Here is a 27,223-nt window from a genome sequence, read left to right as displayed (position 1 = left end):
CGGTTCTCAAACCTTTTCATGTGAAGGACCCCCAAAATTATATGTATTTGGCCACGGACCCCCATCTCAAAATATTTTGTTCCAGGGACCACCCAGAAGCAAAATTTTAGTTACAAACGTTTGCTTAGAAAATACATATATTCAAAGATTTGCACACATTTTCATGACTTTTTCAAAAATAGCAGATCTACAAGCTCGCAACACGGCACTCGGTGCCGCGCTGTGAGCTTGTATATCTGCTATTTTTCACTGGTTAAAGCATTCAATAATTCAAGGCCTAAATGGGTTAAAGGAAGGGAGGAAGAACTAGAAAAGAAAATTTCTACGAAATTTTAAGAGTGCCTGCAGCTCGCTAAGTGTGTGCAACCTTGTGTAGCGGTTGGTGTTAGCATTAGCGTTAGATTTTTAACATTAGCATTTTTTGCATTAGCTTTAATTAGGACGGTAGCAGGGATGGAAGCCAACTGAACAAAATAAGAAAGTATAGGCAGAAGAACCAAAATAAATGTGAATGAAAGAAAGAAAAGCAGAGTGAAAGTGAAAGAAGCAACAGAAGGGAAAGAGCTCAGTCCAACCTGTGGCGAGCCAGCGGGGGTGTAGTCCACCGCGGAGGAGCGTCTCTTCTTCTGGACAAAGATAGCTTTCCTCTTCTTCCTGCGGCGTGGCGGCTTGGCCAGGTCTCCCTCCGCGGGCTCCTCTCCTCCCAGCGGCTTGGACAGCTTCCTCTTCTTCCCATAGTAGTGGGCTTTGGGGGACACGCAGCACACACACACACACATTGGGGACAAAAAAAAAATAAACAATGCAACCCACAGCCAGTGGTGGAAAAAGTACCCAAATGTTTTACTTAAGTGAAAGTATAAATGCTGCAGCAAAAGTCCAGAATTCAAAATATACTTGAGTAAAAGTACAACAGTATTGGCATCAAAATGTGCTTTAAGTACCAATAGTAAAAGAACTCATTATGCAGATTGTCCGATTGTCCCATTTCAAGTTTTCAAATGTATAAAAATCTTTTGGAAAATAGCAGATCTACAAGCTCACAATGTAGGGCTGAAGTGGTTAATGTATGTTTTGTAGTAATAATCAAAATGCACAAAGTAACTAGTAACTAAAGTTTTCAAATAATTGTAGTGGAGCAAAAGTAAAATATTTGCCTCTGAGATGTAGTGGGGTAGAAGTAAAAGTACTGGAAATCAGAAATACAAAAATCTGTAAAGTACAAATACCTCAAAATTGTACTTGAGTAAATGCACTTAGTTACTTTAAACCACTGCCCACAACAAATGTGGAGCTGCTCATAAACAACAATTAAACCCTTGTAGCACGGTGCGCCGTTTTATTTGGCTACACTCACATTATCTTGCGACGCGGGGAACCACTGTGTGTAATTACGACGAACCACAAAAAACGGACAACTCACTGTATTTGGTCTTGGTCTGCACAGAGCAGTTCTCGGGACACTTGTCGGTGACCTGCGCGGGGCTGAAGAGGTTGGGGCAGCACTGCAGCCTCACGCACACCCTGCGGCAGAAGTCTGGGATCTGGTCGGCCAGGCGGACGAGTCGAATGGAAGACCGGTAGGTTTTCCCTTTGTACCTGTAGCGGAGGACGACAGCACGCGACATTGTCAGCCACCAGCACCCCCAAGAGCAATTAGAACATTATTTATGGGAGCAACAAAAGATAATTAAAGTATCCATAATCCATCATAGCGCTTTACAATGAACAGTGATTGCCCGTGCTGTAATAGGATAACGCGGGGCCCGTTTTAGGAGGCCCATCAAGAATTCATATAATCGGTTTGATGGGAGAGGCTGCGCTGGAATGTGGAGCGGCGAAGTTGCTTGTTGAAGCCGAGGGAGGGTCAATTCTATAATCTCCCCGCTAATGGCTAAGGTTAGGGAAGGCATGTTATGCTGCAGGCAGCACTCAAGGACAGACTCAACTAGGAATCTAACAAGCCCTCGCATATCGCATCAGCCCAACTTCAACTATTATAGGATATTCTGCGTAGTAACTGCGGCTTTTCCTACTCTCAAATAATCATTTCTAGTTTACAGAACATGGTCAATGAAAGTCAAAGCCAGTCATTCTCAACCCCCACTTTAATATGAGACTGGGGATATTTTATATCCCCAGTGTTCATTAAACTTTGTGTACAAATGTGTGTTGTTTGTTTGTATGTTTGTGATGTGTACACAGTGCAAAGGGACCTGTACAAGGTCCATTTCATTCCTAACAGTGAATTATTTAGCTGGGAACCTCCGAGAACGGGTTCCCCAAAAGAACACTGGGTACGATGAGCACCGCTGGTCTAAGCTCTGTTATGTCGTCGAACAGCCTAGTCTTGCGTAGCCAGACAACTATTCCACAATCTCCGAATGCTATATAGAGTCTAGATCATACATGGGCAACTGGCGGCCCGGGGGCCACATGCGGCCCTCACCTTCACTTAATGCAGCCCGCAGGTTAATACTTACTGATATATTATTGATTTCAGCTGTTACAATTCCAAACATGACCTGCTTTAATTCCGTCAGTCTATATTAGTAGCTTAATGACAAGTATAGTAGTATTAAAATGTATTTTTTTATGTCAAAGGTATTTGTATTTAGGTTCATAAAGTTAACATGAGTATATAACTAAATGTGTTTGAAATTAAATCAAAATGTTACATTTCAGGATTCCAATACAAAAAAAAAAAAATCAGGATTCCAATTCAAAAGATGCAAAAATAGCTGAGCTTGTAGATCTGCTATTTCTGCTTCTTTTGTATGAGATACTAGAATGACAAAGTAGAACGTAGCAATATGCTACTACCAACAGCCCATCTCCGTACTTGGCTTTGAGGGTCTCCTCGTGGCAATCCCAGCTCTTGTCCTCCACCTCCTGCAGCTCCTTAAGCACGCGCCCGGGCTTGTAGGCTGCGTTGATCAGCATGGTCAGCACCTGGAGGGAATCAGGGAATGCACACAGCACTTCCAGGTCAGAGCACACACAGAGCATTGGGGAATAGCGCATAAAGCCAGCGTGTGACACAAGCATGAAAGGACAACCACATCAAGCCACGCCAAAAGGACTGAACACAAAGATGCATATACACACTCACCCTCTTTATGCATGTGTAGTTTACAGCAACCTAACTTATAGTACATACAGACCTTTATAATGTAGCACATAGTATACACAAAAGAACATATGCATGAACACACACATACTCACTCTCACTCTCACACACACTCTCTCACACACACACACACACACACACACACACACACACACACACACACACACACACACACACACACACACACACACACACACACACACACACACACACACACACACACACACACACACACACACACACACACACACACACACACACACACACACACACAGGGCCCCCTAGAGAAATTAGGGTCTGTTTTGCTGAGCAGCAACCACAGTGTGTATGTGTAAACACACTTGATTGACAGCACCACACATTAAAATGAAGGTGCTGCTGGGAGATTGCAGGTGCTTAAGACATCTTTGTCTCTCTCTCCATCCTTCCCTCTCTCCCTCTCTCTCTTTCTCTCTCTCCCACCCTCTCTCGATCCTGACGTCTCTTCTACTTATATTAAACCCGGTCCCAACAACCCCCCCCCCCCCGGTCCCGGGGGCTGTAGCAGGCATTTGTAAATGGACATATGTTAGTATTAGCCCACCTCTTTGAGCACCAGCGTGCACTTGCCGGGTCCTACGGCCTGCGGCAGCTCTGCGATGCGTCCCTTGTTGAGGTAGGGTCCCGAGAAACAGCGGTGGTTGACAAAGATCTTGGAGCAGCAGTACCTGCCGTTGGCCGCGCCTAAAGAGAAGGGAGGAACCAGCAGAACCACAGTGTGAGCCACTCATTCAATGCCAAATCTCCTCAATGTGTCCTCTGTCCACACTGCCAAAGACGAGATTCTCATCATTTTGTAACTACATTGGATTATGATAGCTAGCGAGCCAGTGTTGTTTTTGACAGCAGATTTTGATTTAGTTTTAGTCATAGTCTTTTGAATAAAATTAAATTTAGTTTTAGTTTTTCATAATTTAGTCACCTGAAAAGTTTTAGAAAGTCTAGATTTTAGGCGACTAAATGTACAGTTGATTTAGTCGACTAAAATGTATTTTGGCAGGCCTTGATGGCATCGTAATGACTGATTTTACTTAATTTTTTGTGTGCTGAAAATAGAAGATCTACAAGCTCACAACACGTCGCAGCGCGACGCGTTGTGAGCTTGTAGATCGGCTATTTTCACCTATTTTTACCTGAGAGAAACCAAACATAAAATGACTCTCTTCTCCACTAGTCCCTCTCTAACGTTTTAGTCTAGTTTTTATTTTGAAATTGTCAATATATTTAGTCTCAGTTTTAGTCATCACAGCTTCATTTTTATTTGGTTTTTATTTCGTTTTCGTCAGTGAAAAAAACGCAGTCGACAAACATTTTTCGTCATAGTCTTAGTCGACGAAATCAACACTGTAGCGAGCTCTCCCCGCACCCGGGAGTGACACCAGGACTACAATACCCAGAATGCAACGGGAAATTACGTCATCCGGAAATCGCCTCCATGTAAATAATTCAAAAAGTCAGTTTATCTCGGAATCCTTTGGTGAAAACAAGCTTTTTTTCTACAGACCCCAACGATTGCGGATATAATGTTATATTTACGGTGGAAAGAAGAGAGATAAGTCTTTCTGACGCCACCTCCTCTGTTTACATGCGCGTTGGAAAAATACAATCTGTGGCTTTTCAAAGGTTAGTAAAAAAACGCTCGACATCGCTGACAAGGGGAGACAAGACGATGTTTTAACTCCCAAGTCTCCCGCAGTTAAAGAGTTAAACCAACGGTGCAATAAAGATAATTAAATTAGCAACATATGGTAAACTGCAGGATATTCCATTCAACAGACGACACCGCTGCGCATGACCTTGCTTTGTGTACACAGACACGCAAGAAAGCAAGAGTGAGCACGAGTGCGTGTGCGTGTCCACACGGAAGTGTGCACACGAGTGCAGACAGGTGCGCGCACGTCTCCTACATACATGTCCCTATATGTCGGCATGTGAGTCACCCGTCCGCCGCTACATTAAGCACGCGACTCGGAAGGGGGTTCGTTCACCCACGGAGGTGCCTGCGGAGTCAAACTAGGTGAAAGAAATACCATCTATTCATCGTGTGCCCCCTACCCCACCCCCACCCCCCACAGCGAATTGGACGTGTGTGTGTGTGGCCACCGTAACGATGCAGTATGCTGCACACTCCACCCTCCTCACAACCTCTGATACCGGCACTGTCCGGCAGCACCTGGACCAGCGCTGCTAGCGGGTGAATAGTAATTAGTCTGCGCGATGAATATGCATGAGCAAGTGGGTGGTATTTTAAAAAGGGAACGAAGGAGGAGGGCAAAAGGTCTTGTGGAAACAACATGTACCCCCCATCTAGCTCTGTACTTGCACCTCTAATACACAGTGCACGCACACACACACGCACACGACGGTTTATTTCTTTGTTGATGAGGGGAGACAGGGATACGGTGGGTTTGCTCGAGCTAGCACAGCCTCCCCTGACGTTCGAGAGCCATGCTGCGAGGCAACATCCACTGATTGTGAAGAGGGTCTCTGCTAGACTCCTGTTCATTCATTAATATGCGGCTGCCTGTGCCGCTTTTGGCTGCTAAAAATGCCTCCAGAATCCGCTGCCACCACGCAGTTTGCCGAGTTCTGTATCTCGCTGTCCCCCATATAAATCGTCATTATCGCTCGTTAGCATTAATTGTTGTAATTAAATCATCAGCTACAAGGATTATCATTACCTGGATCCATGGCAACTGGCTGGCAGAGATTGACAGGGTCCGTCTCCATTGGCTGGGGTGGAGCCAATCTGCAGTGAGGAAAAACGACCGGCCAATCAGATTAATTGATGAAGTCGAACCGACCGGGTTAAATCAAACTGGACAACAGGACGGCCATACAATCATTCAGCCAATCAATCTACCACTCCACCATAGCAAAGTGTTTTTTTGTTAGATTCAGATGTGTGTGAAATATTATTTGCCGGTCTATGAGTGAAAAGAGGGGAGGGGGATATCGATGAAAGGGTCCCCCTGAAGGCAGTAGTGTAAAGTAACTACAGTAAGTACATTTACTTAAGTATTGTACAGTTTTGAGGTATTTGTACTTTACTTGAGTATTTCGAATTTCCAATACTTTTACTTCTACCTCACTACATCATCTACATTCAAATATTGTTCTTTTACTCCACTACATTTATTTAAATTTTTAGTTACTTTGTAGATTTTGATTATTATCACAAAACATATTTCAACCACTTGAACCCTATATACATTTTGGCCATTTGAAAATAGCCGATCAACATTCTGCTATTTTCCAAAAGATTTTTATACATTTCAAACATTTGAAAACGTGTGAAATGGGTCATTACTTTTGGTCCTTTTAGGTACATTTTGATGCCAATACTTTTGTACTTTTAGTCAAGTGAATTTCGAATAGCGGCCTTCTACTTGTAATACTTTTACTTTTACTTGTGAGTACTTTTTCCACCACTGCCCTGAAGGTGAGGAATGGTGTTCGTGGTTAGAGGAGATGGCTGACAAAGTATGCCTGGAAAAAAGACTCATAGTTCTCCAGCAGCCACTTTCCTCGTGTTCCCGGGGGGCTGCGTTTGCCAGCCACCGGTGTAACATGTCATTTGTCAACGAAATCAATCGCGGGGAACGCAATTGGGAATGCCCTGGGACCGCAATCCCGGCACTAAAAGCCACTGTTTCAATTAACGGCTTGGGAGTGGCTCGCAGCGAGAGAGGGGCCTCGGGGCTCACTTGAGTACCTTAATTGCCGGACTATAAGCCGCGGCTTTTTTCCCATGTTTTGAACCCTGCGGCTTATACAAAGGTGCGGCTTATATAACGATTTTTACAGCTAACAGCCAGTTTGTTAGTTTTACAATGGTCTTTAACAAGGATTTATATATTGATTTATACAGCTAACGTCCACCAGGGGCGCTCTAGCAGGAAGCAAGAAGGACCCCTGCAGCTTATAGTCAGGTGCGGCTTATATATGTAAAGATTTGTTTTCTTTTCTAAATGTAGCTGGTGCGGCTTATATTCAGGTGCGGCTTATAGTCCAGCAATTACGGTAAACTCGCTGTGTGCTGCGTCTTCAGTTTACATGCAAAAGGATGGCAAACGGACTGGGACTAGTGAACGCCGAGCGGAGAGGGATTAGCATTGACATGACCATATTCAGTGATGGCGTTTCATATTTATTGAATATTCAATTAAACCTTTGAGGATGATGACACAGGCATGACACAGGAAAAAATGGCTGCCGCCTTAAATATGCTCTGGTGGTCAGGTGTGATTCTGTGTTTGTTGCGGGGACGACTTTGCAAAAAGACAGATTTCTTACTGTTTTTCTGGCTGGACAACTGCTATCTGCTTCTGCTTCTGGCCTGAGAAAAGATAAACGAGAGAGCTTGTGTCAACCGTAACATGTAGGACCAAATTGTATCTACTGTGGTTTAGAGAGAAAAGGCGTGTGTGTGTGTGTGCGTGTGTGTGTGTGTGTGTGTGTGTGTGTGTGTGTGTGTGTGTGTGTGTGTGTGTGTGTGTGTGTGTGTGTGTGTGTGTGTGTGTGTGTGTGTGTGTGTGTGCGTGCTTGTCTTTGTACGCACAGACAGGTTTCAGAGGATGGGTCAGAGGGTAAGCGTTTGCCTCACACCACCCGACAGGGAAGATTTCCATGGACTCCGCGTCAACGATGAATTCTGACAAGGGCTTGGCCACGCCTGCAAGAGACAGCACACAAACACCCTATCAGATAGTGTTGATTTCGCAGATTAAAACTATGGCGAAAAATGTTCGCAGACTACCTTTTTTTCACTGACAAAAGCGAAATAAAAACTAAATGAAAACTAAGCTATGACTAAATAGTATATATATATATATTTTTTAAGATATGTTTTTGGGCCTTTATGCCTTTATTGATAGTACAGTAGACTGTCAGGTGATGGGGAGTAACACGCAGCAAATCTGGTCGGGATCGGGAATTGAGCCAGCGACACGCTGTCAGGCTACACAGAGCCAATGTGGTATGAGCCTGGACCGGTAGGCCAGCGGGCACCTCCCAAAAGGAATTTTATTTTTGTTTGCGCTTGGGTGTTGTGATCTGAAAATAGCAGATCTACAAGCTACGAGCTCGTAGATCTGCAATTTTCAGCACGCAACCAAGTGTAAAAACCAGGCATTACGATGCCATCAAGGCACCACCAAAATTCCTTTTTAGTCGACTAAAATCTTATGATATTTAGTCAACTGAAACTAAAACATTTCAGATGATTAAAACTAAATTTCATTTTATTCAAAAGACTAAAATAAAAACTAAATCAAAATGTGCTGTTCAAAATCAATGCTGATCACTCACTCACACACACACACACACACACACACACACACACACACACACACACACACACACACACACACACACACACACACACACACGTTTACCTTCCAGTCGGAGCCACAGCAAGCGTCCCCTGACCTGTGTGACCTGAGCCACACACACCTCTGCTGGTTGGTGAGGGTTCACCGCCTCCAGCCACATGTCCTTGGCAAAGCCTCTGCTCTGCCATGTCTAGAACACGCGCACGCACGCACGCACACACACACACACACACACACACACACGCACGCACGCACACACACACACACACACAGAAATTGTTCTTCAATGTTTTATGTTTTTATTTTTCTGCTTTATTGTAATCATTTTAATTATTTCTTTTTATTCTGTATTTTTTCTTTTATTTTACTTTTTCTCTGTTAAGCACTTGTGCTTCATTTTCTGCTCTGTAAAGCGCTTTGAGCTGCAATTCATGTCATGAAAGGTGCTATACAAATAAAGTTGTATTATTATTATTATTATTATTAAATGTATTGTGGATTTTCCTGAACGTAAACATTGTTTTCAGCAACATTACCATGTTCTTCTGATGTGCTCTCTAATCTTCAGTGGTGTAAAGTAACTACTAAGTGCATTTACAAAAGTACTGTACTTAAGTACAATTTTGAGGTAGCCTATTTGTACTTTTACTTGAGTATTTCCAATTTCCAATACTTTTTCCGGATGGGGACCCAAATGCATTTGGGTCCAGTGAGAATCAGTGGGGGTTAATTTATTATAATACATTTTTTGTCTTAGGAATGCGACAAATACAAACAAATATTATGGACCTCAAGTCTCCATGGCATAAGTAATCAATAGAAAAAAACTCATTTTGAGGGCGAACTACTCCTGGGTACACATTATTGTGTATCATTATTTTATGCTTTAAATATTGAAAAATAGCAGATATACAAGCTCACAGCACGGCACCGAGTGCCGCGCTGCGAGCTTGTAGATCTGCTATTTTAGAAAAATCGTGAAAATTAGAATTTTGACCCGATTCTATAAGTGTCTTTTGAATCCTTCTAAGATTTTTTGAAAAACCTATTTTTCAATGTCAGCAATCTGGCTTAGCCATCGTCAAAGAACAGGTCCTTTTCACTTAACTGGAGCTCAGTTAGTCTGTTCTTGAGAGACTACTATGTCAGTGGTTCTCAAACCTTTTCATGTGAAGGACCCCCAAACTGATATTTATTTGGCCACGGACCCCCATTTTAAAATATCCACCCAGAAGCAAAATTTGAGTTACAAACGTTCGCTTTAAAAATACAGGTATTCAAAGATTTGTACACATTTTCACGACTTTTTCCAATAATAGCAGATCTACAAGCTCGCAGCGCGCTGTGAGCTTGTAGATCTGCTATTTTTCAATAGCTAAAGCATTCAATAATTCTAGCCTAAATGTGTTAAACAAGCGAGTACTTTTCCCACCACATCTTATCTTACATTGGGGAAGCAGGCTTCCGGGGCAGCCTCGGCCCCGCTCTGCTTCAGGTAGTCGGCCCAGTCACTTACATTGGGGAAGCAGGCTTCCGGGGCAGCCTCGGCCCCGCTCTGCTTCAGGTAGTCGGCCCAGTCAAAGTCCTGGGCCTGGTAGCCCCGGGGCCTCTCCAGGCTCACCCCGTTCTTCAGACACCACTGCACCGGCAGGAGGCCCGGCCAATCGGCGTGGCACACGGAGGACAGGGGCGTGGCCTCGGGAGAAAGGTCATCCACGGTGACCTGGAAGTAGTTCTCATTGTAGACCTGCAGAAGAGAAGCAAAGAGCATAATGGTGAATAGCGAGTGACATTCGGGCAAGCGCCGCCCTCCCTGTGTTCTTCTCATTGGCTGAATCAGGGGTCTTCAACTTTTTCAGGGCCAAGGACCCCTTAGTTGAGAGAGAGAGATGGAGCAGGGACCCCCCATAACCTTTTCATAGATTCCATAATAGTTTCATTGTTTGACAGCACAATCATCAGTGTATTTTGGATTCATGTCAATGTGTGTTTTCAGATATTTAACCACTTGAACTGTCAATACTTAATAAACTTGACCTTTCACTCTGTCTGTCTGCTCTTTTTCCCCTCTACACCAAAGCTCTTTGCCAGTCCTCAGAATAAGGACACTAGGGTTCAAGTGGTTAGAAGAAAAAAGGTTTCTATAACACAAGATTTGGAGGACACCCTATAGTACCTCTGAGGACCCCCTAGGGGACCCGGAACCCCTGTTGACAAAATTAAACTACAAAATTACATCACTTGCATCTTCTGAAAAGCATTATCCTGATTTAGAGTTCAGAAAGCTGCACGTCGGAAAGTCGGAACTCTCTGACGAAAAGTTTGGTGTCGGAGACAGTATGGACAGGCCTTTAAGTTAAGGCATAAGAGCTGGTACTTAAGACAATCAAAATACAAAATACAACTCTGACTCATATCCACGCAGTGATATAGTCTGGCTACACAAGTCTACAGAAAAGGTCGATAACATAAGTAGATTCTCTCCTGATTTGTGTCTGATAGTGTCAGAATGTTGGGGAAATTGTGTGGCTTGCGGCGATTGGGTCCAATATTTAGTTCAGTGACTATACGGCTAAAGAACGCGGTTCACAATCACTCTCCCATTGGAATGAATAGACTACAACCTGCTTCCAGTCTCCTAAAGAGTCACCTACAGTACGTCACGCAGATACGGGAAGTCTTGCTTTCCTATTTGTCTTGGAAAGAAGGCAATTGTGCATAACTTGGTACTGTTGAACTATACCAGGGCACTGACAGAACCCTCGCTAAAAACCCCAGGGCAAAAATCCACTCGTCCGAGACAGTTTGCCCTCCTGGCCCTAAAGTTCTGGAACAAACTCCCTGTCGCACTTAGAACAACGGACTCACTCGCTAGCTTTCGCCGAGGACTGAAGACTCACCTTTTCTGACTCCACCTAAACCCTTAGCACTACTGAAACACTCAATGACCATACATGAAGCTAGTCAGCATTTGTTTTTAGGTTTAGAACCTTTTCTTGACTGATTATTTAGTTTCCTAGATAGATATCCATTTGCATTTGTTATATTGCTGTTGATGTATTGACATATTATCCTGTTTATTATTGTGATGTTTTGTATCTGCTTATTGTAAATCGCTTTGGATTAAAAGCGTCTGCTAAATGCCTAAACTGTAAACTGTCGGGGGTTCCCCGCTGGGCGCTGCTAAGATTAAATACAATAGTCACACTGCACCTCGTCACTGTCGGGTGGAAAACTTGTATGTCCAAAACCACAACTCTTCAGGAAATAGAAAATGGATCCAGTGTAATTATTATTTAGTCACAAACTCTTGTTAATACTTTTCATTGGTTCAATATTTATAAAGCCCACAGAGTCACTTACCCACTTTCACTTGGGCATTTATTTATGCTCGAACGGAAAAGAAATAATTATGAAGAAATAAGGATTCTGTCCGACAGCGATGATATGACACAATCTATTTTAGTGATTCATGTCTAATGACATGCAACTATGTACTTAAAGGTATATTCAGTGATTGTATTTCATTCAAATAAAATATAATTGGTACATTTTCCATTCATTCTCCTCACTAGAATGTGTGCTGACCATAAGGACTTCCACCATGGCCCGTGTTACGAGCATAGCTAGATTCGGTTTTCAGAGGTGGCCAGCCAGTCCTCGACCAATCAGGGTAGAGTATGGCCGTAGTTATGTTATGATGTTTAGTTATGATGGTTAAAATAAACGTTTTGAGAACCACAGTCGCTCTGAATTAAGAATGTCTGCTAAATGCCTAGATTGTAAACTACTGAACTCATAAAATGCCACAGTCTGGTAGTAAATCAGTATCATACATATCCTGAAGCTGGAGACGTAGGCCTACCGATATTCAGTGATTGGGTCTAATGATCAAAACGAGAACATTATAATGGTGTAAAAAATCTATAAAAAACTAAACATTTCCACGCTGTAAGTTCAGTAAGGGACAAGATGACCCCCGACCACTTTCACTATCACTGAATGCACCTTTAATTCTTGGCAGAAAGAACAGTTGAGTAGGAGATAGGCAAAAACTCAATCAGATCATACATGCAGCAATCATGAAATGAAACCAAAAGAAAGAATAGAATGCTACTGTGGTCTACGTATTGACTGGAATGTGTTCTTTTTTTTTGCTAACAGGGATTCTAAAAAGAAACACAAGCAGAACAGGGCTATTTCCTGGTTATGGTATGTACAGTATGCGGCCCAAGCAAGTCTTTTTAACCACTTAAGCCCTATACAGGCACTGTACGATGAATAGAGAAAACATCAGATCTACAAGCGCACAACACGTCGCAATGTGACGTGTTGTGAGCTTGTCGATCTGATATTTTCTAAATCGTTGATGTCAGTTTGAAAGTGTTTAAAGAAAATTCAAATGTTGCTAGAATCTAAGATTTACGTGAGGAGTGCCTTAAGTGTCTTCGTGAATGTATTCAGTGGCAGCATTGCCATGTCTGCTTATTATAAGTGACTTAGGGCTTGTTTTTTTCTGTAAGGTCGCTTGTAAATATTGGTAGTTGTGGGTTACTGTTTTTTTGCTGATTTGGTCTTGCTTCCTTGTAATTATTGTTAAACCCAGTGGTTCTCAAACATTTTCATGTCGAGGACCCCCAAATTAATATGTATTTGTCCCGTACCATATTTGTGTTGTTCAAATGTTTCATGATTTCTGGAAAATAGCAGATCTACAAGCTTGTGAGCTCATAGATCAGCTATTTCCAAGTAGCCGATGTAATAGGCGTGCGCAAGTGGTCGCTTCTTTTGGGCTAGTTTTCAGAGACCTGGTTGCTTATTTCCCCCGCAAAATCTGGCAACGCGGCCTGGGCGGCTAGGGTAGCGGTCCAGGCACCTAGGCTCCTGATATAGCCTGACAGTGTGTCGCGGGTTCTACTCCCAACACCGACAACCTTTTCTGCATGTCAACCCCCAATCTCTCGCCCCATGTCAATCTACTGCAGGGGTGGGCAACTTTGATGATGGCGAGGGCGACTATATTTCCACCTTCACTCCAGAGGGCCACATTGCATATTGCTACATCGTACTTTGTCATTCTAGTATCGCATACAATAGAAGCAAAAATAGCAGATCTACAAGCTCAAAACGCATCGCACTGCGATGCGTTTTGAGCTTGTAGATCTGCTATTTTTGCTTAATTTGAATTGGAATCCTGAATAATTTTTTTGTTATTTTTTAATTGGAATCCTGAAATGTAACATTTTGATTTAATTTCAAACACATTTAGTGATATACTCATGTTAACTTTATGAACCTAAATACAAATACATTAGACATAAAACAAAATACAATTTAATACTACTATACTAGTCATTAAGCTACTAATATAGACTGACGGAATTAAAGCAGGTCATGTTTGGAATTGTAACAGCTGAAATATAATAATATATCAGTATTCCGGTATTAACCTGCGGGCCTCATTAACTGAATGTGGGGGCCGCCAGTTGCCCATGTATGATCTACTGTAATCTATCAATAAAGGCAAAGGCCCCAAAATATATATATATATAAAAAAAATAAAGTGTTCAGTGGTTCAGCGTGCTTCAGTGTGACTCACCTGGCTGACGGAAAAGGGGCAGATGCGGAGCGACATCCACGGAGACACCATTTCCAGCTTCATCCCCTTCTTGAAGGAGTGTTTGGGCAGGTCCACATGGTCCTGACATGGTAAGGTCAAAGGCACGTAAGCACAGGAATATGCCACCTCAAGCACAGTCGGGCAAAAACCCTTTTTTTTTTTTTTCTTTTTTTTTTTTTTTTTACTTTTCGTCTAATTAACTCATACTCTGCCAAAAAATACATTTTCTATAATAAAAACGTCTTTTTAACTATGGCCTTCCCTGCCAGACATCTTCTGGACATCTTTTTAAAAAAATAAATAAAATAAAAAATATTTTTTCTTTGAAAAAAACTTTTTTGAAAAAGAAAAATGTGGACCTCCAACAGTGTACTAGGCATGATCGCGATCGCGAAATTGCATGTTTAACCCCCATACCAACCCATCTTTCAAACATGGCAGCCATGTTTGTTTACATTTGAAGAAAACATAAGGGCTGCCTTCTCCTGAATGCCTGAACGGATTTCCAAGCGGATTTTTTTGTTTGAAAGCTGTGAAAAGCATGCACATGTATAGTGCATGATCTGTGCACGAATGTGTGCACCAGCGTGCACACTATTTTTTTAACCCTTTGTTGGCGAAACGGCAATATAAGAGGTCCCACTTTAAATATGGCACCAACTGAGTGTTAATGTCCTACTTGATCATCACATACTCAGGGTTCCCACACATTTTTACCAATTAATTTCCAAAACCCGATTTCCAGGACTATATAACAATAATTCAGCTCAATAACGAGTCACTTACTCCTATGCGCAATGCCCAAAGACAGGTAGTGTATGCCAGTGGTTCTCAACCTTTTCAGGCCGTGACCCCCGAAATAATCATATTTGAAGAGAGTTGAGGAACGGTTTTATTGTGAAAATAGCCGATCTACATGAGCATGTAGATCGTCTATTTTCACAATTTCTGCCTTTAATATTTGACAATTTGGCCGATGTTTAATTTGTCATTTCAGAGGTATTAACAAAATCAATAACCAAAGACAATGCATAGCTATTTTCTTCCAGGACCTTCCAGGACCCTTGATCAATTCCAAAACTTTTCCAGTACTGGAAAAATATTTTTCTAATTTCAAAATATTTCCAGGAATTTCATGACCGTGGGAACCCTGCATACTGTAGCTTCACACTAAAGCGTCAAAAGTAGCAAATATACAAGCTCAAAACGTGTCGCAAAATCTGCTACCTTTGCTATTTTTCAATTTGAATCCTGAAAAGAAATGGCTTTGGACATACAAGGTTTCCACCCGTACAGAGACGATCAGTAGCGCTTTCGGGGCCGGACGCCGTGTGGCCGGAAATATTTCCCCACATGCACGCGCACGGACGGCACCGAACGGTGCACGAGCGTGTAAACGCGTGCATACCCCCCCCCCCCCCCCCCCCCGCGAGAGCCGCGACAACCCCCCACCCCGCGAAAACTACAAGCTGTACTTTAATCAGTGGCTATACTGCATAACAGGTTTCTAGTGGTGAATGTGTAAGCGTCCTCAAGCCCCCTCTATTCATATGGATATATAGCCTATTTTAACACCTAGGTTTCCAGCTGTGACTGCATGTGTCGATGTGTGTGTGTCCTCATACATGGCTCCATTACTGTGGTATAAGTGATTGAGATTCGTTCAAGGCAAACTTTGTTTCTCTAGCCTACTGCAGCGCTGTATTTTCTAAATGAATTAAAAGAAAGTAGAACATAAAATCTTAAGTAACAATGCAAATGTCATTAAGACTAGAATTGTTTCCCACCATTAGATCTGCTGACATCCTTTCTATCTAAATAGCCTCTAGAGGCGCGTGCACGCGCGTGCACGTGACGTCAATAAATTACCGTCCTCCCGGAAAAGAAAATCCCAAAGCACCACTGGAGACGATATGCAGGAACACAACACTGTTCGACAAAGCAGAATCTCTATATTCCAGTCAGGTACACACACAAAGACAGCACAGGGCAGGCATAAATACCAGCACAAGCTTATCTTGGCCATACAGTGCTGCAAATCCAGCTATAATGTTAACATTAAACTCGGTGGCATATGATGCAGACACACACACACACACACACACTCACATCATGTACAGACCAAGATAAGAGCAAAGGTGTCTGGACTGTGGCCGTTAATGGAGCCACCCTGATAAGCTGAGGTTATGTTGTTTCAGATGTTTTTATCACCTTTTAATCCCCAATGGACTCCTTCAGCTAGCAGAATTGTTTGCTATACAATGGATATTTATAGATCATAACAGTAAAATAGTGTTTATTTAAATGAGAAATGGAACCTCATCACAGGTCTATTATTACACTTTCTGGGTTAAATTAACACTTTAGATTTGACTGGGTAGCGGTGTTGATTTCGTCGACTAAAACTATGACGAAAAATGTTTGTCAACTGTTTTTTTTCACTGACGAAAACTAAATAAAAACGAAATAAAAACTAAACAATGATGACTAAAACTAAGACTAAATATATTGACAATTTCGTCAACAAAAATAAAAGCTAGACTAAAATGTTAGGGAGGGACTGGTGGAGAAGAGAGTCATGTTATGTTTGGTTGCTCTCAGGTGCTGAAAATAGCAGAGTTCGACGCTATTTTCAGCACGCAATCAAGTATAAAATCAGTCATTATGATACCATCAAGGCCTGCGAAAATACATTTTAGTTAACTAAATCAACTGTAGATTTAGTTGCCTAAAATCTTATGATATTTAGTCGACTAAAATTAGACTAAAACTAAAACTTTTCAGGTGACTAAATTATGACAAAAACGAAATCAAAATTAGCTGTCAAAAACAACACTGCTGGGTAGGTTATATACTGTAGCTCTAATTAAGCTGTATGTATCATACAGCTCAATTAGAAAGCAGAGAGAGAGAGAGCGAGAGAGAGAGACACTCACCTTGAATACTTCTAGTGGGAGTGGACTCTTCTGTGCTTCATCCTGTGCTGTCTCCAGAGCCTGCTGCCACTCGGGGGCGCTCTTCAGTGAGCGCAGCTCTGAGGGGCGAGCATAGAGAGAGCACGAAGAAGAGTCAACATGTCTTCAGAAGCTCACGCTGTCAGAGTGAAACCGACTACACTGAACATCCAAGAACCACACACACACACACACACACACACACACACACACACACACACACACACACACACACACACACACACACACACACACACACACACACACACACACACACACACACACACACACACACACACACACACACACACACACACACACACACACACACACACTAATGCGATTGTCAAATATTAGTCATGGGTTTCATTTGTTGTCAGTTTCAGAGAAAGGCCTCATGCCACATTGTTCACAGCACTGGCCCGTACATACAGTACTTCTAAGTAACCCGTTTTGTAAACTACCAACTAATATCACTGGAAATAGAACAGTGAAGTCATGACGTGACTCGCTCATCCCCCGGTTCCATGGAAGTAATTCTCTATGGAGAATAACATTGGGTCATCTTAATTTGTCTCTTACTATCAAACCCTGCACAAAGTGTAAGTCCGTCAGTCAGTCAGTCAGTCAGTCAGTCAGTCAGTCAGTCTGTCTGTCACACCTCACACGTCACACTCTTGCCCTGCTCATATCTCCGCAACCGTTGCCCCGATCCATGCCAAATTTTGCACACACACTCCTTACCTGCCAAACTACAACCTCCAGGGACCCCCAGGTCCCTGGGGGACCCCCAGATGTAAAAAATGACCAAATGTGCTAAACTGACCAAATGACCACCCCAACGGGGCTGCTCACGGGGAATTCCCGGGGACCACCGACTCCTGGTGCTCCAGAACGGATGCAAAAGTGGTGGCGCCCCCAGTGGAGGACCCCCTACACTGCAGCTCACATAAAATGCCGTAACTCCGGCTAGGAGCGACCGGGACAGTCGGGGCCGGTACCTATTCGTCCGCCTTGCCGGCGCGGAGACCCCACCCCTCATTTCTCACATGGCCCTCTTCTAGCGCCACCATGAGGCCGATTCTTGCAAAACACATTTTTGGACACTGCTCCTACAGTTTTTGCCCTAAAATCACGCAAATCGGTACACAGTATGTCTACACTCATCCCATCAACATGAATCTCTCCCATATAGCGCCACCTCCAGGCCGATTTTTAAAAACACATTTTTGGACACTGCTCCTACAGATTTTGCCCTAAAATCACGAAAATCACTACACAGTATGTCTACATTCATGTCATCAACATGGATCAGGAAGATTTTGGCAAAACACATTTTTGCCCTATTTGTGGAGATAAGTGACCTACGGTCGCTTATCTCCCGATTAGGGAGCCTTACTGGTCTTAATTTGTCTCATATAAGCATTGTGGTCCAAAAATAAACAAACGGTCTTTGCGATATTGTCGGCGAGGTGGCTCTGTATGGTTTATGATAGTCAGTCACTCATAAGTGATAAAGCCTGTTTCTAGCGAAAATGTAACTAATTCGGCGACAGTAACATTAGCGTTTTTTCACCATCAGTTGATTCTTCATATCCATATGAGTCAAACCGCTGAGATCATTTGTTTATAATTGGAACACAGTTCTTATATGACGCGATATGAAAAAGGTCTATGGGAATTCAGGATGGGGGAAGAAAACCGCGAACCAGGTAGGATGTGTAAATTACATCACACTTCACTACTCTATAGCCACCAGAGTGTGTGTGTGTGTGTGTGTGTGTGTGTGTGTGTGTGTGTGTGTGTGTGTGTGTGTGTGTGTGTGTGTGTGTGTGTGTGTCTCTCTTCTGTCTTCTTCATCATATTTAATATTTAAAGCCTCAGTCCCTGCATCCTGTATATCGTCGTTGTCGGGTGGAAACCTTGTATATCCAAAACCGTTCGTTTTTATAATATATATTTTTTTTTTACTAAACTAGTGAAAACAGCCGATCTACAAGTACACAACGCCTCGCACTGCGAGGTGTTGTGTGCTTGTAGATCTGCTGTTTTCACTACTTTTGTGCAACGGCCTTGTATGATGAAGCAGGGCTTTACTTCGCGAAAAGAAATTACACATTTGAAACTTGGAGATACGAGGTTTCTGCCCGACAGTGACGATATGTATAGATAGATAGAGAGAAGCTCTTGGATGTCCTGAGTGCTGCGGGTATGAGAGCTCAGTGAAGGGCTTGTGAGTGTCCTCTAGTCCATACGGTCTCCATGAGAGGGAGAGAGAGAGACCAGGAGCGAGACAGCAAATGTGCTCAGATAACAGTGGGGGGGACAGTGGAGGGAGGGGGAGTGGGGAACAGGAGGAAAAGAAAGGTTTAAGGAGCATCAGCAGGGAAGAGGTAGTCTCGCGTGGCCAGACTGTTGACTCCACGATTTGGAAATGCTCCCGGGGCATCGAAAGAAGAACGATGAGTTCCCGAAGAACGATGAGTTCCAACAACCCACTCCCTCTCATGGTAAATGGCTTACATTTAAATTATTATTACAAAACATACATTAACCAATCAACGGGTGAGAATTAGGGCATTCACGAATAGTGATTTTTAGTATTTGAATTATTCGACCTCAAAGTATTCGAACAGTCGAATATTCGACAGGACTGGCCAAACTGTCAAATATTAAGTAAGCAAGAGGCGAACATTGTGAAAATAGCCGATCTACATGCTCACGGCATTGTGAGCATGTAGATCTGCTATTTTCACAATATTTATCTGTGGAACCGAGTCATTAAATGTAATACCTACAATTCCAAGTGCTTGTCAGGGTGGGGGTCCCCAGTTCAAATATGTTTATTTTGGGGGTCACGGCCTAAAAAGGTTTGAAAACCCCTGGTATAGAGCATTAACAAATTCATCCACCAGGGGCATTGACAACTCATTCTTATGACTTCCTATCTAGCCAAGCCTTATGAACTATATGTTTTTTAAAGAGTAAAAAAAAAAAAAAAAACGAATATTCGACTTCGGTGAACAACATCGAATAGTGACTTTGATATTCGAATATTCGAATATTTGGTGAATGCCCTAGTGAGAATCCACTCCCGTCTCACCCTCTAGTGTCCACCCCCATGTGGCGGTGGGCCTCCTCACCTGTCGGCGGCTTCACGGAGAGGTGATTCTCCTGGGCCCAGCCCAGTGGGCGGAGCCTGATGTCCAGGTAGAACAACCAGATGTCCTCCTGGGCGCCGGCGCTGCCGCCGTCATCGTCCGCGAGGCCGACGTAGCGCAGGCGGAGCCTCCCGCCCACGTTCTGGAGGACGCGGACCGGCCAGTAGAGCGCCGGGTCCGAGAGGTCGCGGAGCTCCAGGAGAGACCCGCCCACGATCAGGTCCACCGTGTTCCTACCTCTCTGGAGCTGAGAGGGGGAGGGGGGAGGGGGGGAGGGGAGAAGGGGGGGGGGGGGGGGGTTGAGAGAGAAGAATCAGAATCAGCTTTATTGTCACATGTTTACAGAAGTATAAAAAAATTGGTGAAATTCCTTTTCGTACATATACGTATAATTCCCATCGTATCGTCATTTCCAAAAAGAAGGGGAGAAGAAGAGGGTGGGCAAGGTACGGAGATCGAAAACAAGAAAAACTCAAATCTAATTATCTATACATTTACAAATGACGGTTGACCTGAGATAAGATATAAAGGTGCGTGAGCATTGCAGGAGAAGCATACTATGATATCGTCGTTGTTGGGTGAAAACCTTGTATGTCCAAAACCGTTCGTTTAGCATTTTTCATTTTAAAAATGATTTAAACTAGTGAAAATCTACAAGCACACTGTGTGCTTGTAGATCTGCTGTTTTCACTACTTTTTTGCAACATCCTTGTACGATGAAGCAGGGCTTTACTTTGCGAGAGAACATACAAATTTGAAACTTGGAGTTTCCACCCGATAATGACGATATGATATGATATACTAGTTAAAGTGTTAGTTCACCTATTTTTGACATAGGGTTAGGGTTAGGGTTAGCTGTGTGAAATATTTAATTGCCATTAAAACAGTGGTTAAAAATGTATTAATTGATTACCAGAGTCCCGTGGTCAGAGTTCTGGTCAGTTTCTAATGAATATTAAGTAGTTCCAATGGGGTGGGGGCCATTTGGCGTGGCCCAATCATTGAAAATAGATTAATCCACAAAACTAGCGTCATTTGTATTGTTGGCCTATTTCTACCATATAGAGCGAGGTTTCGTTCTGATCAGCTGACTGCAAAGCACCTTGTTTTGGGGAAATACGTTGCAGCGGCGTAGTGATACTGGACACAAAAAATAGTACGATGTGACAGAGGGGTCAAAGTTGAACGAAAGTTGGTCTATTTGGTAGAAATAGGTCAACAATACAAATGACGCTAGTTTTGTGGATTAATCTATTTTTAATGATTGGGCCATGAGCCCCTGCCAAATCACCGGAACTACTTTATATTCATCTAAAACTGACCAGAACTCTGACCACGGGACTCTGGTAATGAATTAATACATTTGTAACCACTATTTTAATGGCAAGTATTTCACACAGCTTTATGTAAAAAATAGGTGAACTAACACTTTAAGGCAAAAAGACAAAAGTCAGTGCATAGAAATCGCAAGAGAAGCCGGAGAGAACGAAAGGGAGGAGGGTGAGATTGTCAGAGAGGACAAATTTAGAGGACAGGGAGAGAGATTATGGTAGAAGAGAGAGAAAGAAAGAAAGAAAGATGAAAAAAAAAGAAATAGGGGAGGGAGGGAGAGAAAGATGATTGATTACAAGGAAGGAGAGGGGGGAAAGACCTCTGGTGGTTTCTCCTCAGAGAAAAAGGGAACTGGATATATCAATGCCCTGAAGACGATCTGAATGAATCATGTGTGTTAAAGCTGCAATCCAGAACGTTCATGTCCAACTCGGGATTCAAATCGGGTCTTCCAAAATTTCTAGGCAATAGAGCATCGCAGTGCGGTGTCGGAAGTAAACAACCCATTCATTTTCACCATAGCGTTTTTCATTATCAGCCACAAAGTCGTAGCAATTCAATGTACACTTACCACTAGGCTGGTGGTTGTAAAATGGTTCTATATGCTCCTGTAGAACCCCCGAGTATGTATGCAATCACTCTAGTTTTAGTAAAAACACGTTTTAATCAAGATCGCACGGAGAAGAACTGCATTTCCCATACTGCTAAACATGTACATCCGGTGAAATCGACGTCTGTGATTGGTCTAGCTTCTTCTTCTTTCATGTATCTTGCGGTTACCACGGAAGTAGCTACTGCCCCCTGTCTTCCCGGCGGATTATTGCACGTCAGCAGAACTCCGTCAGCGATCGTCTTTCTTTTACAAATATGATCCACTATGTTAAGGATGACGATAAGAGCGTCCACAGAGATGACAATCACTACATTTCAGGCCATATGCTGGCCTGGATAACTAAACTGAGCGTGATTTAAGGGCTTTATTTCAGGAAACAACAACAACATTCGCAATGCATTCTGGGAGTGTAGTTTCCGCAATTTTAAAAAATAATGATGTACACAGTCTTGTACCCTGCCCTTTTTTCAGCTTTCTAATTAATCTTTGCATTAAAAAAAATGTGAATATTTTGCTTTGTCCAAGGCTTAAAAACGTTCAAATAAATACTTTATGAAATGTCTATGGAAGAAATGAATGCGGAAAACGCTTCCGACACCAGAGTGAGGACGGGGTGGGGCTTCAACTGCGATGCTCTATCCCGCTTGCCTGGGGGGGGGGGCTGGGGCTATTGCGCTCATGAGCTTTGGGCAGTACTACTTGTCAACCAGTAGGCACCCTCCGGTATGTTAGTCGACCAGGGTAGAAGAGTAGGGAGACCACCTCCAACCACTGCATATCGCTGTTGTCGGGTGTAAACCTTGTATGTCCAAAACCGTTCGTTTTGTATTCATCATTTTAAGAATGATTTAAAATAGTGAAAAATTAGCTGATCTACAAGCACAAAACGCCTCGCGGTGTGAGGCGTTGTGTGCTTGTAGATCTGCTATTTTCTAGTTTTGTGCGATGATGAAGCAGGGCTTTACTTTATACGAAAAATCATACAAACGTGAAACTTTAGGGCTTTGCACACAGGAACGTTGCGTTTCTTTCCGTTTGCTGCATGAATAAAACGCATTGGATTTGGTGTGCAAGGCTGTGCTGAATCCACACTGCGGATCCGAAAGGGAGTCATAAAAGGAGTCGATGAGTTTTTACCGCATGTGAACAAGATGCACAAATCGAACTGGGTTTGATCGTGAAAAAAACGCACAGCTGCAGCCACCTGCCGCATGGCAAATTCGGAGCCGGTGTGCACGAGGTCATAGAGAATCATTGTTTTCTTTAAAAAAATTGAATCGTCCGTTTTTTTCTGTGCGAGAAAAACGCGTCTGTGTGCAAAGGGCTTTAGACGATATGTGCTAGTTAAACTGTGTTCAAAATATTGTTACATTCATTAAAATAAGTTACGGATTGCAGCTTTTAAGGACCATCTCGATTCTCACCCCTTCCAGTACGTGGGCAGGTGCTGTCCTGGCGCCGGTCAGGTCCTGAACGAGGAACTCTGTCCAGTTGCTGTGCTTCTCCTTAATAGCTGCAAGACACAGCACAACACTACAATGTAAAATCCCGACCCTTACGGGTCCATTTGGTTGCATTTGTGCACTCTTGGAGTCACAAAATGAATGAATAAACATTGATTGCAATGAAAGGGCCAAAGCATAAAGTACAGCGAGGTGATGGTATATAGCATGGTGAATGAATTGTGTTTTTGCACAATACTACATTGCTCTGCAAATGGAAGTGTTGTCGATACGAGTACAAGCATGCACGCGTACGCATGCACACAGGCACGCACACCGACACACGCACACCGACACACACACACACCGACACAGACACACACCGACACACTAGGGCATTCACGAATAGTGATTTTTAGTATTCGAATTATTCGACCTCAAAGTATTCGAATAGTCGAATATTCGACAGGACTGGCCAAACTGTCAAATATTAAGTAAGCAAGAGGCGAACATTGTGAAAATAGCCGATCTACATGCTCACAACGCCCTGCTATTTTCACAATATTTATCTGCGGAACCGAGTCACATTAAATGTAATACCTACAATTCCAAGTGCTTGTCAGGGTGGGGGTCCCCAGTTAAAATATGTTTATTTTGGGTGGTCACGGCCTACCATTGACAACTCATTCTTATGACTTCCTATCAAGCCAAGCTTTATAAATTATATATTTTTTAAAGAGAAAAAAAAAGAAAAGAAAAAGGCGAATATTCGACTTCGGTGAACAACGTCGAATAGTGACTTTGATATTCGAATATTCGAATATTTGGTGAATGCCCTACGACACACACACACACACACACACACACACACACACACACACACACACACACACACACACACACACACACACACACACACACACACACACACACACACACACACACACACACACACACACACACACACACACACACACACACACACACACACACACACATAGCAGATGTAACGCAGCAGCACTTTCTCCTGAGTTTGGGTCCAGCTCGTTTGAATAGGATAGGTCTGTTGTGTGTTCCGCTGTTCCCCCATGTTCCCGCTTCCCACAATGCAACAGTGCTTGTATAATTCATGGCGCACCATTGTGGCTTTTTGATTTGCTATGGTGTTGGCACCACTATTCACTTGGTGTGCTTTGTTTCTCTCCGACTCATGGCGCTTCCTTGGAAGGCGGTGAGACAGCAGCTAACATGTTGTCCTAGTCAGCATCTTCTCGAGAAAAACACTGCGAACGTGCTGCCAAATACTGTACTGTACTTCCACAGCAATGGAACCGTGCCAAGTGAATCATGATTACAGACAGTTACCGGAGGGGAATGGGGGGGGGGGGGGGGGGGGGGGGATTATAGAGGAAGAACGGATGTCAATGTAATCGAGAATGAGTTCCACTATGCGTTTATTGTCCTTTATATCATTTGTGTTTAAGTATTAAGCCCCATTTAAAAATGTATTTAGTAAAAGCAATTGCAGATAAGCATTTTGAGCTTGTCATTTCAAACACCTTTTAACATTTTTGCCAATAATAACATGCCTAAAATAGGGACCAGGCCTAAAGTGGTATAAATATGTGTCAAAATGCATACTGGATGTGTTTTAAAGATGCAGAGAAAATTAAATGGCATTTTGAATGCAAGGGATTTTCATTTGCTGATTATTTAGGGGGGCTCAGAGAAGAAAGAGCACATATGTGTGTACAGTAGGTGACATCTATTTTGACTATTGTGTTACTAATAATATTATTATTTCAATATTTTCTTTGGTTAAATTGTCTAGAGTCTAAAAGTGTAGCTGTTACCACCGGAACCCAACTTGGGGTAAGCAGTAGAAAATGGAGTATCTAATTTAATTCATTCATTCATTCAGCCAGCAGTATAATTAATGACATAATCTTATGGCTCTTTCAATTCTGATAGAGGTCCCCAAACTAATGTTATTTCTTGAGTGAAATACTTCCAAGTCTACCGTAGCACTTTCCAGATAAAGAAAACCTCTTGGGAATTACTTGGACGAGTGAAAGGTTTACACCGCAGTATTGGAATAACTTTGAAATGTTGTACTTAACTATCTGATTATTCATGAACATTAAACAAGCATAGACATTCCACAGAGGCTTTTGCTATCATTTAGGAAATTTAGGAAATTCCTAAAACAGAAGCAAAACTTCGGTTTTCTTTTTTGGGCTTGCTCCGTTCTGATTTACTAGAGGGAACTATCTATACATTAAACATAATTGACTTGTTCCCTGATCAATATATGTCTTCCTGGTGTTTCAGGACTCCAGGGTCCTGTCTGAATCCAATGAGCAGTCGGTGGAATTTTCCAGCTAATAAATCAATATGTGGATATGAGAGATGACACTTCCCTGTGGTGGTAAAATATGAACAGCCAATGTTTTCTTTGACTACGGACTCGCACAAATAAACTATTTTTACAGATCCTGCTTAGATTAGTCAGAAGCCATTCAGAGGATGGCATGATGGCAGCTGGCAGCAGTAGAAGCATCAAGTATAGTACTGTGAACTTCAACCTCCCTCGCCCCGTCTCTCTCACGCTCATTTTCTCGCCTTTCCCCCGCTCTCCTCCCCACTGCCCCCGGTGAGATTACAGCGCTTTGTGTATATGAATAATAATCTATTTTCCTCTCTATCCCTAAGGTGGTACACATTTAGAGGCAGAAGCTTGTCTTCCACGTCACAATAGCTCATTGTATGTCGAATAGATGATCTAAAACCTCACAACGCATTGCACCGAGATAGGTAGTGAGTGAGCTTGTAGATTGTTTTTTTGATTAAAAAAGAAAAAAAAGATGTTGCGAAAAACAACTCACTGTATGCTTCACCACTTAAACACGAGTATCCATATTCTGTGGAAAACTCCAGCAGAAAATAGCAGATCTACAAGGTAGTAACCGGGACAGTCGGTACAACAACCTAGTCGGACACTTTTTATTTCGGCAGAACGTTCGGTACTTTTATATTAAGTTAGGAGAACTACTAACTGGTTAGGCAATGACAGCTAAAACGCGCCGAATGTTTTGAAGTCCGATCCAGCCCACTCAGTACCGTTCGATAGGGACAGAATCGTGGATTTGACTGGACCCGACCGTTTCAAGGTCGCCGGTATTCTACAAGGTTACTTGTAGGCTATTTTCAGTGAAGACATTTAATGCAGAGCGAAAACAGAAAAGACACTTGTATAAAGCCCTGAGGGACCATAGGGTTAGGGTTTAAAGGAGTAGTTCACCCCCAAAAGGACTTTTTTTCTATTGATTACTCATGTCATATAGACTAGAGTTCAGTAATATTTTTTTTGTATTTGTCACATTGCTAAGACAAAAAGTTGATTTTAGCAAATTTACCCCCATTGATTCCGGATAGGAACCCAAATGCATTTGGGTCCCCATCCGGAAACAATGGGGGTACATTTATTTTTATCAAATTATTGTCTCAAAAATATTAATGAACTCAAGTCTCCATGGCATGAGTAATCAATAGTAAAAAAGTCATTTTGGGGGTGAACTACTCCTTTAAGAGGTTCCTGT

At 42.7% G+C, this 27,223-nt stretch overlaps 1 protein-coding gene across 3 annotated transcripts in view; it reads right to left on the bottom strand.

Moving 5' to 3' along the window:
• sfmbt2 (Scm like with four mbt domains 2) overlaps positions 1-27,223 on the bottom strand; it is a 54,001-nt gene that overhangs the window by 4,493 nt on the left and 22,285 nt on the right. For all 3 annotated transcript variants that reach the window (XM_080754047.1, XM_080754048.1, XM_080754049.1), the window contains 13 exons: positions 23,607-23,695; positions 20,220-20,484; positions 17,059-17,156; positions 14,102-14,203; positions 10,019-10,249; positions 8,566-8,692; positions 7,731-7,844; positions 7,466-7,508; positions 5,851-5,918; positions 3,714-3,853; positions 2,843-2,952; positions 1,424-1,599; positions 576-745 (listed from right to left, as the gene is read on the bottom strand). In XM_080754047.1, coding sequence (XP_080610173.1) covers positions 576-745; positions 1,424-1,599; positions 2,843-2,952; positions 3,714-3,853; positions 5,851-5,918; positions 7,466-7,508; positions 7,731-7,844; positions 8,566-8,692; positions 10,019-10,249; positions 14,102-14,203; positions 17,059-17,156; positions 20,220-20,484; positions 23,607-23,695 — 1,733 coding nt within the window. The remainder of the gene's footprint in view (positions 1-575; positions 746-1,423; positions 1,600-2,842; positions 2,953-3,713; positions 3,854-5,850; positions 5,919-7,465; positions 7,509-7,730; positions 7,845-8,565; positions 8,693-10,018; positions 10,250-14,101; positions 14,204-17,058; positions 17,157-20,219; positions 20,485-23,606; positions 23,696-27,223) is intronic.

The sequence above is a fragment of the Nannobrachium achirus genome (genome assembly GCF_963921795.1).
Source record: "Nannobrachium achirus genome assembly, chromosome: 23".
NCBI lineage: Eukaryota > Metazoa > Chordata > Actinopteri > Myctophiformes > Myctophidae > Nannobrachium > Nannobrachium achirus.
This window is presented reverse-complemented; position numbering and strand designations above follow the sequence as displayed.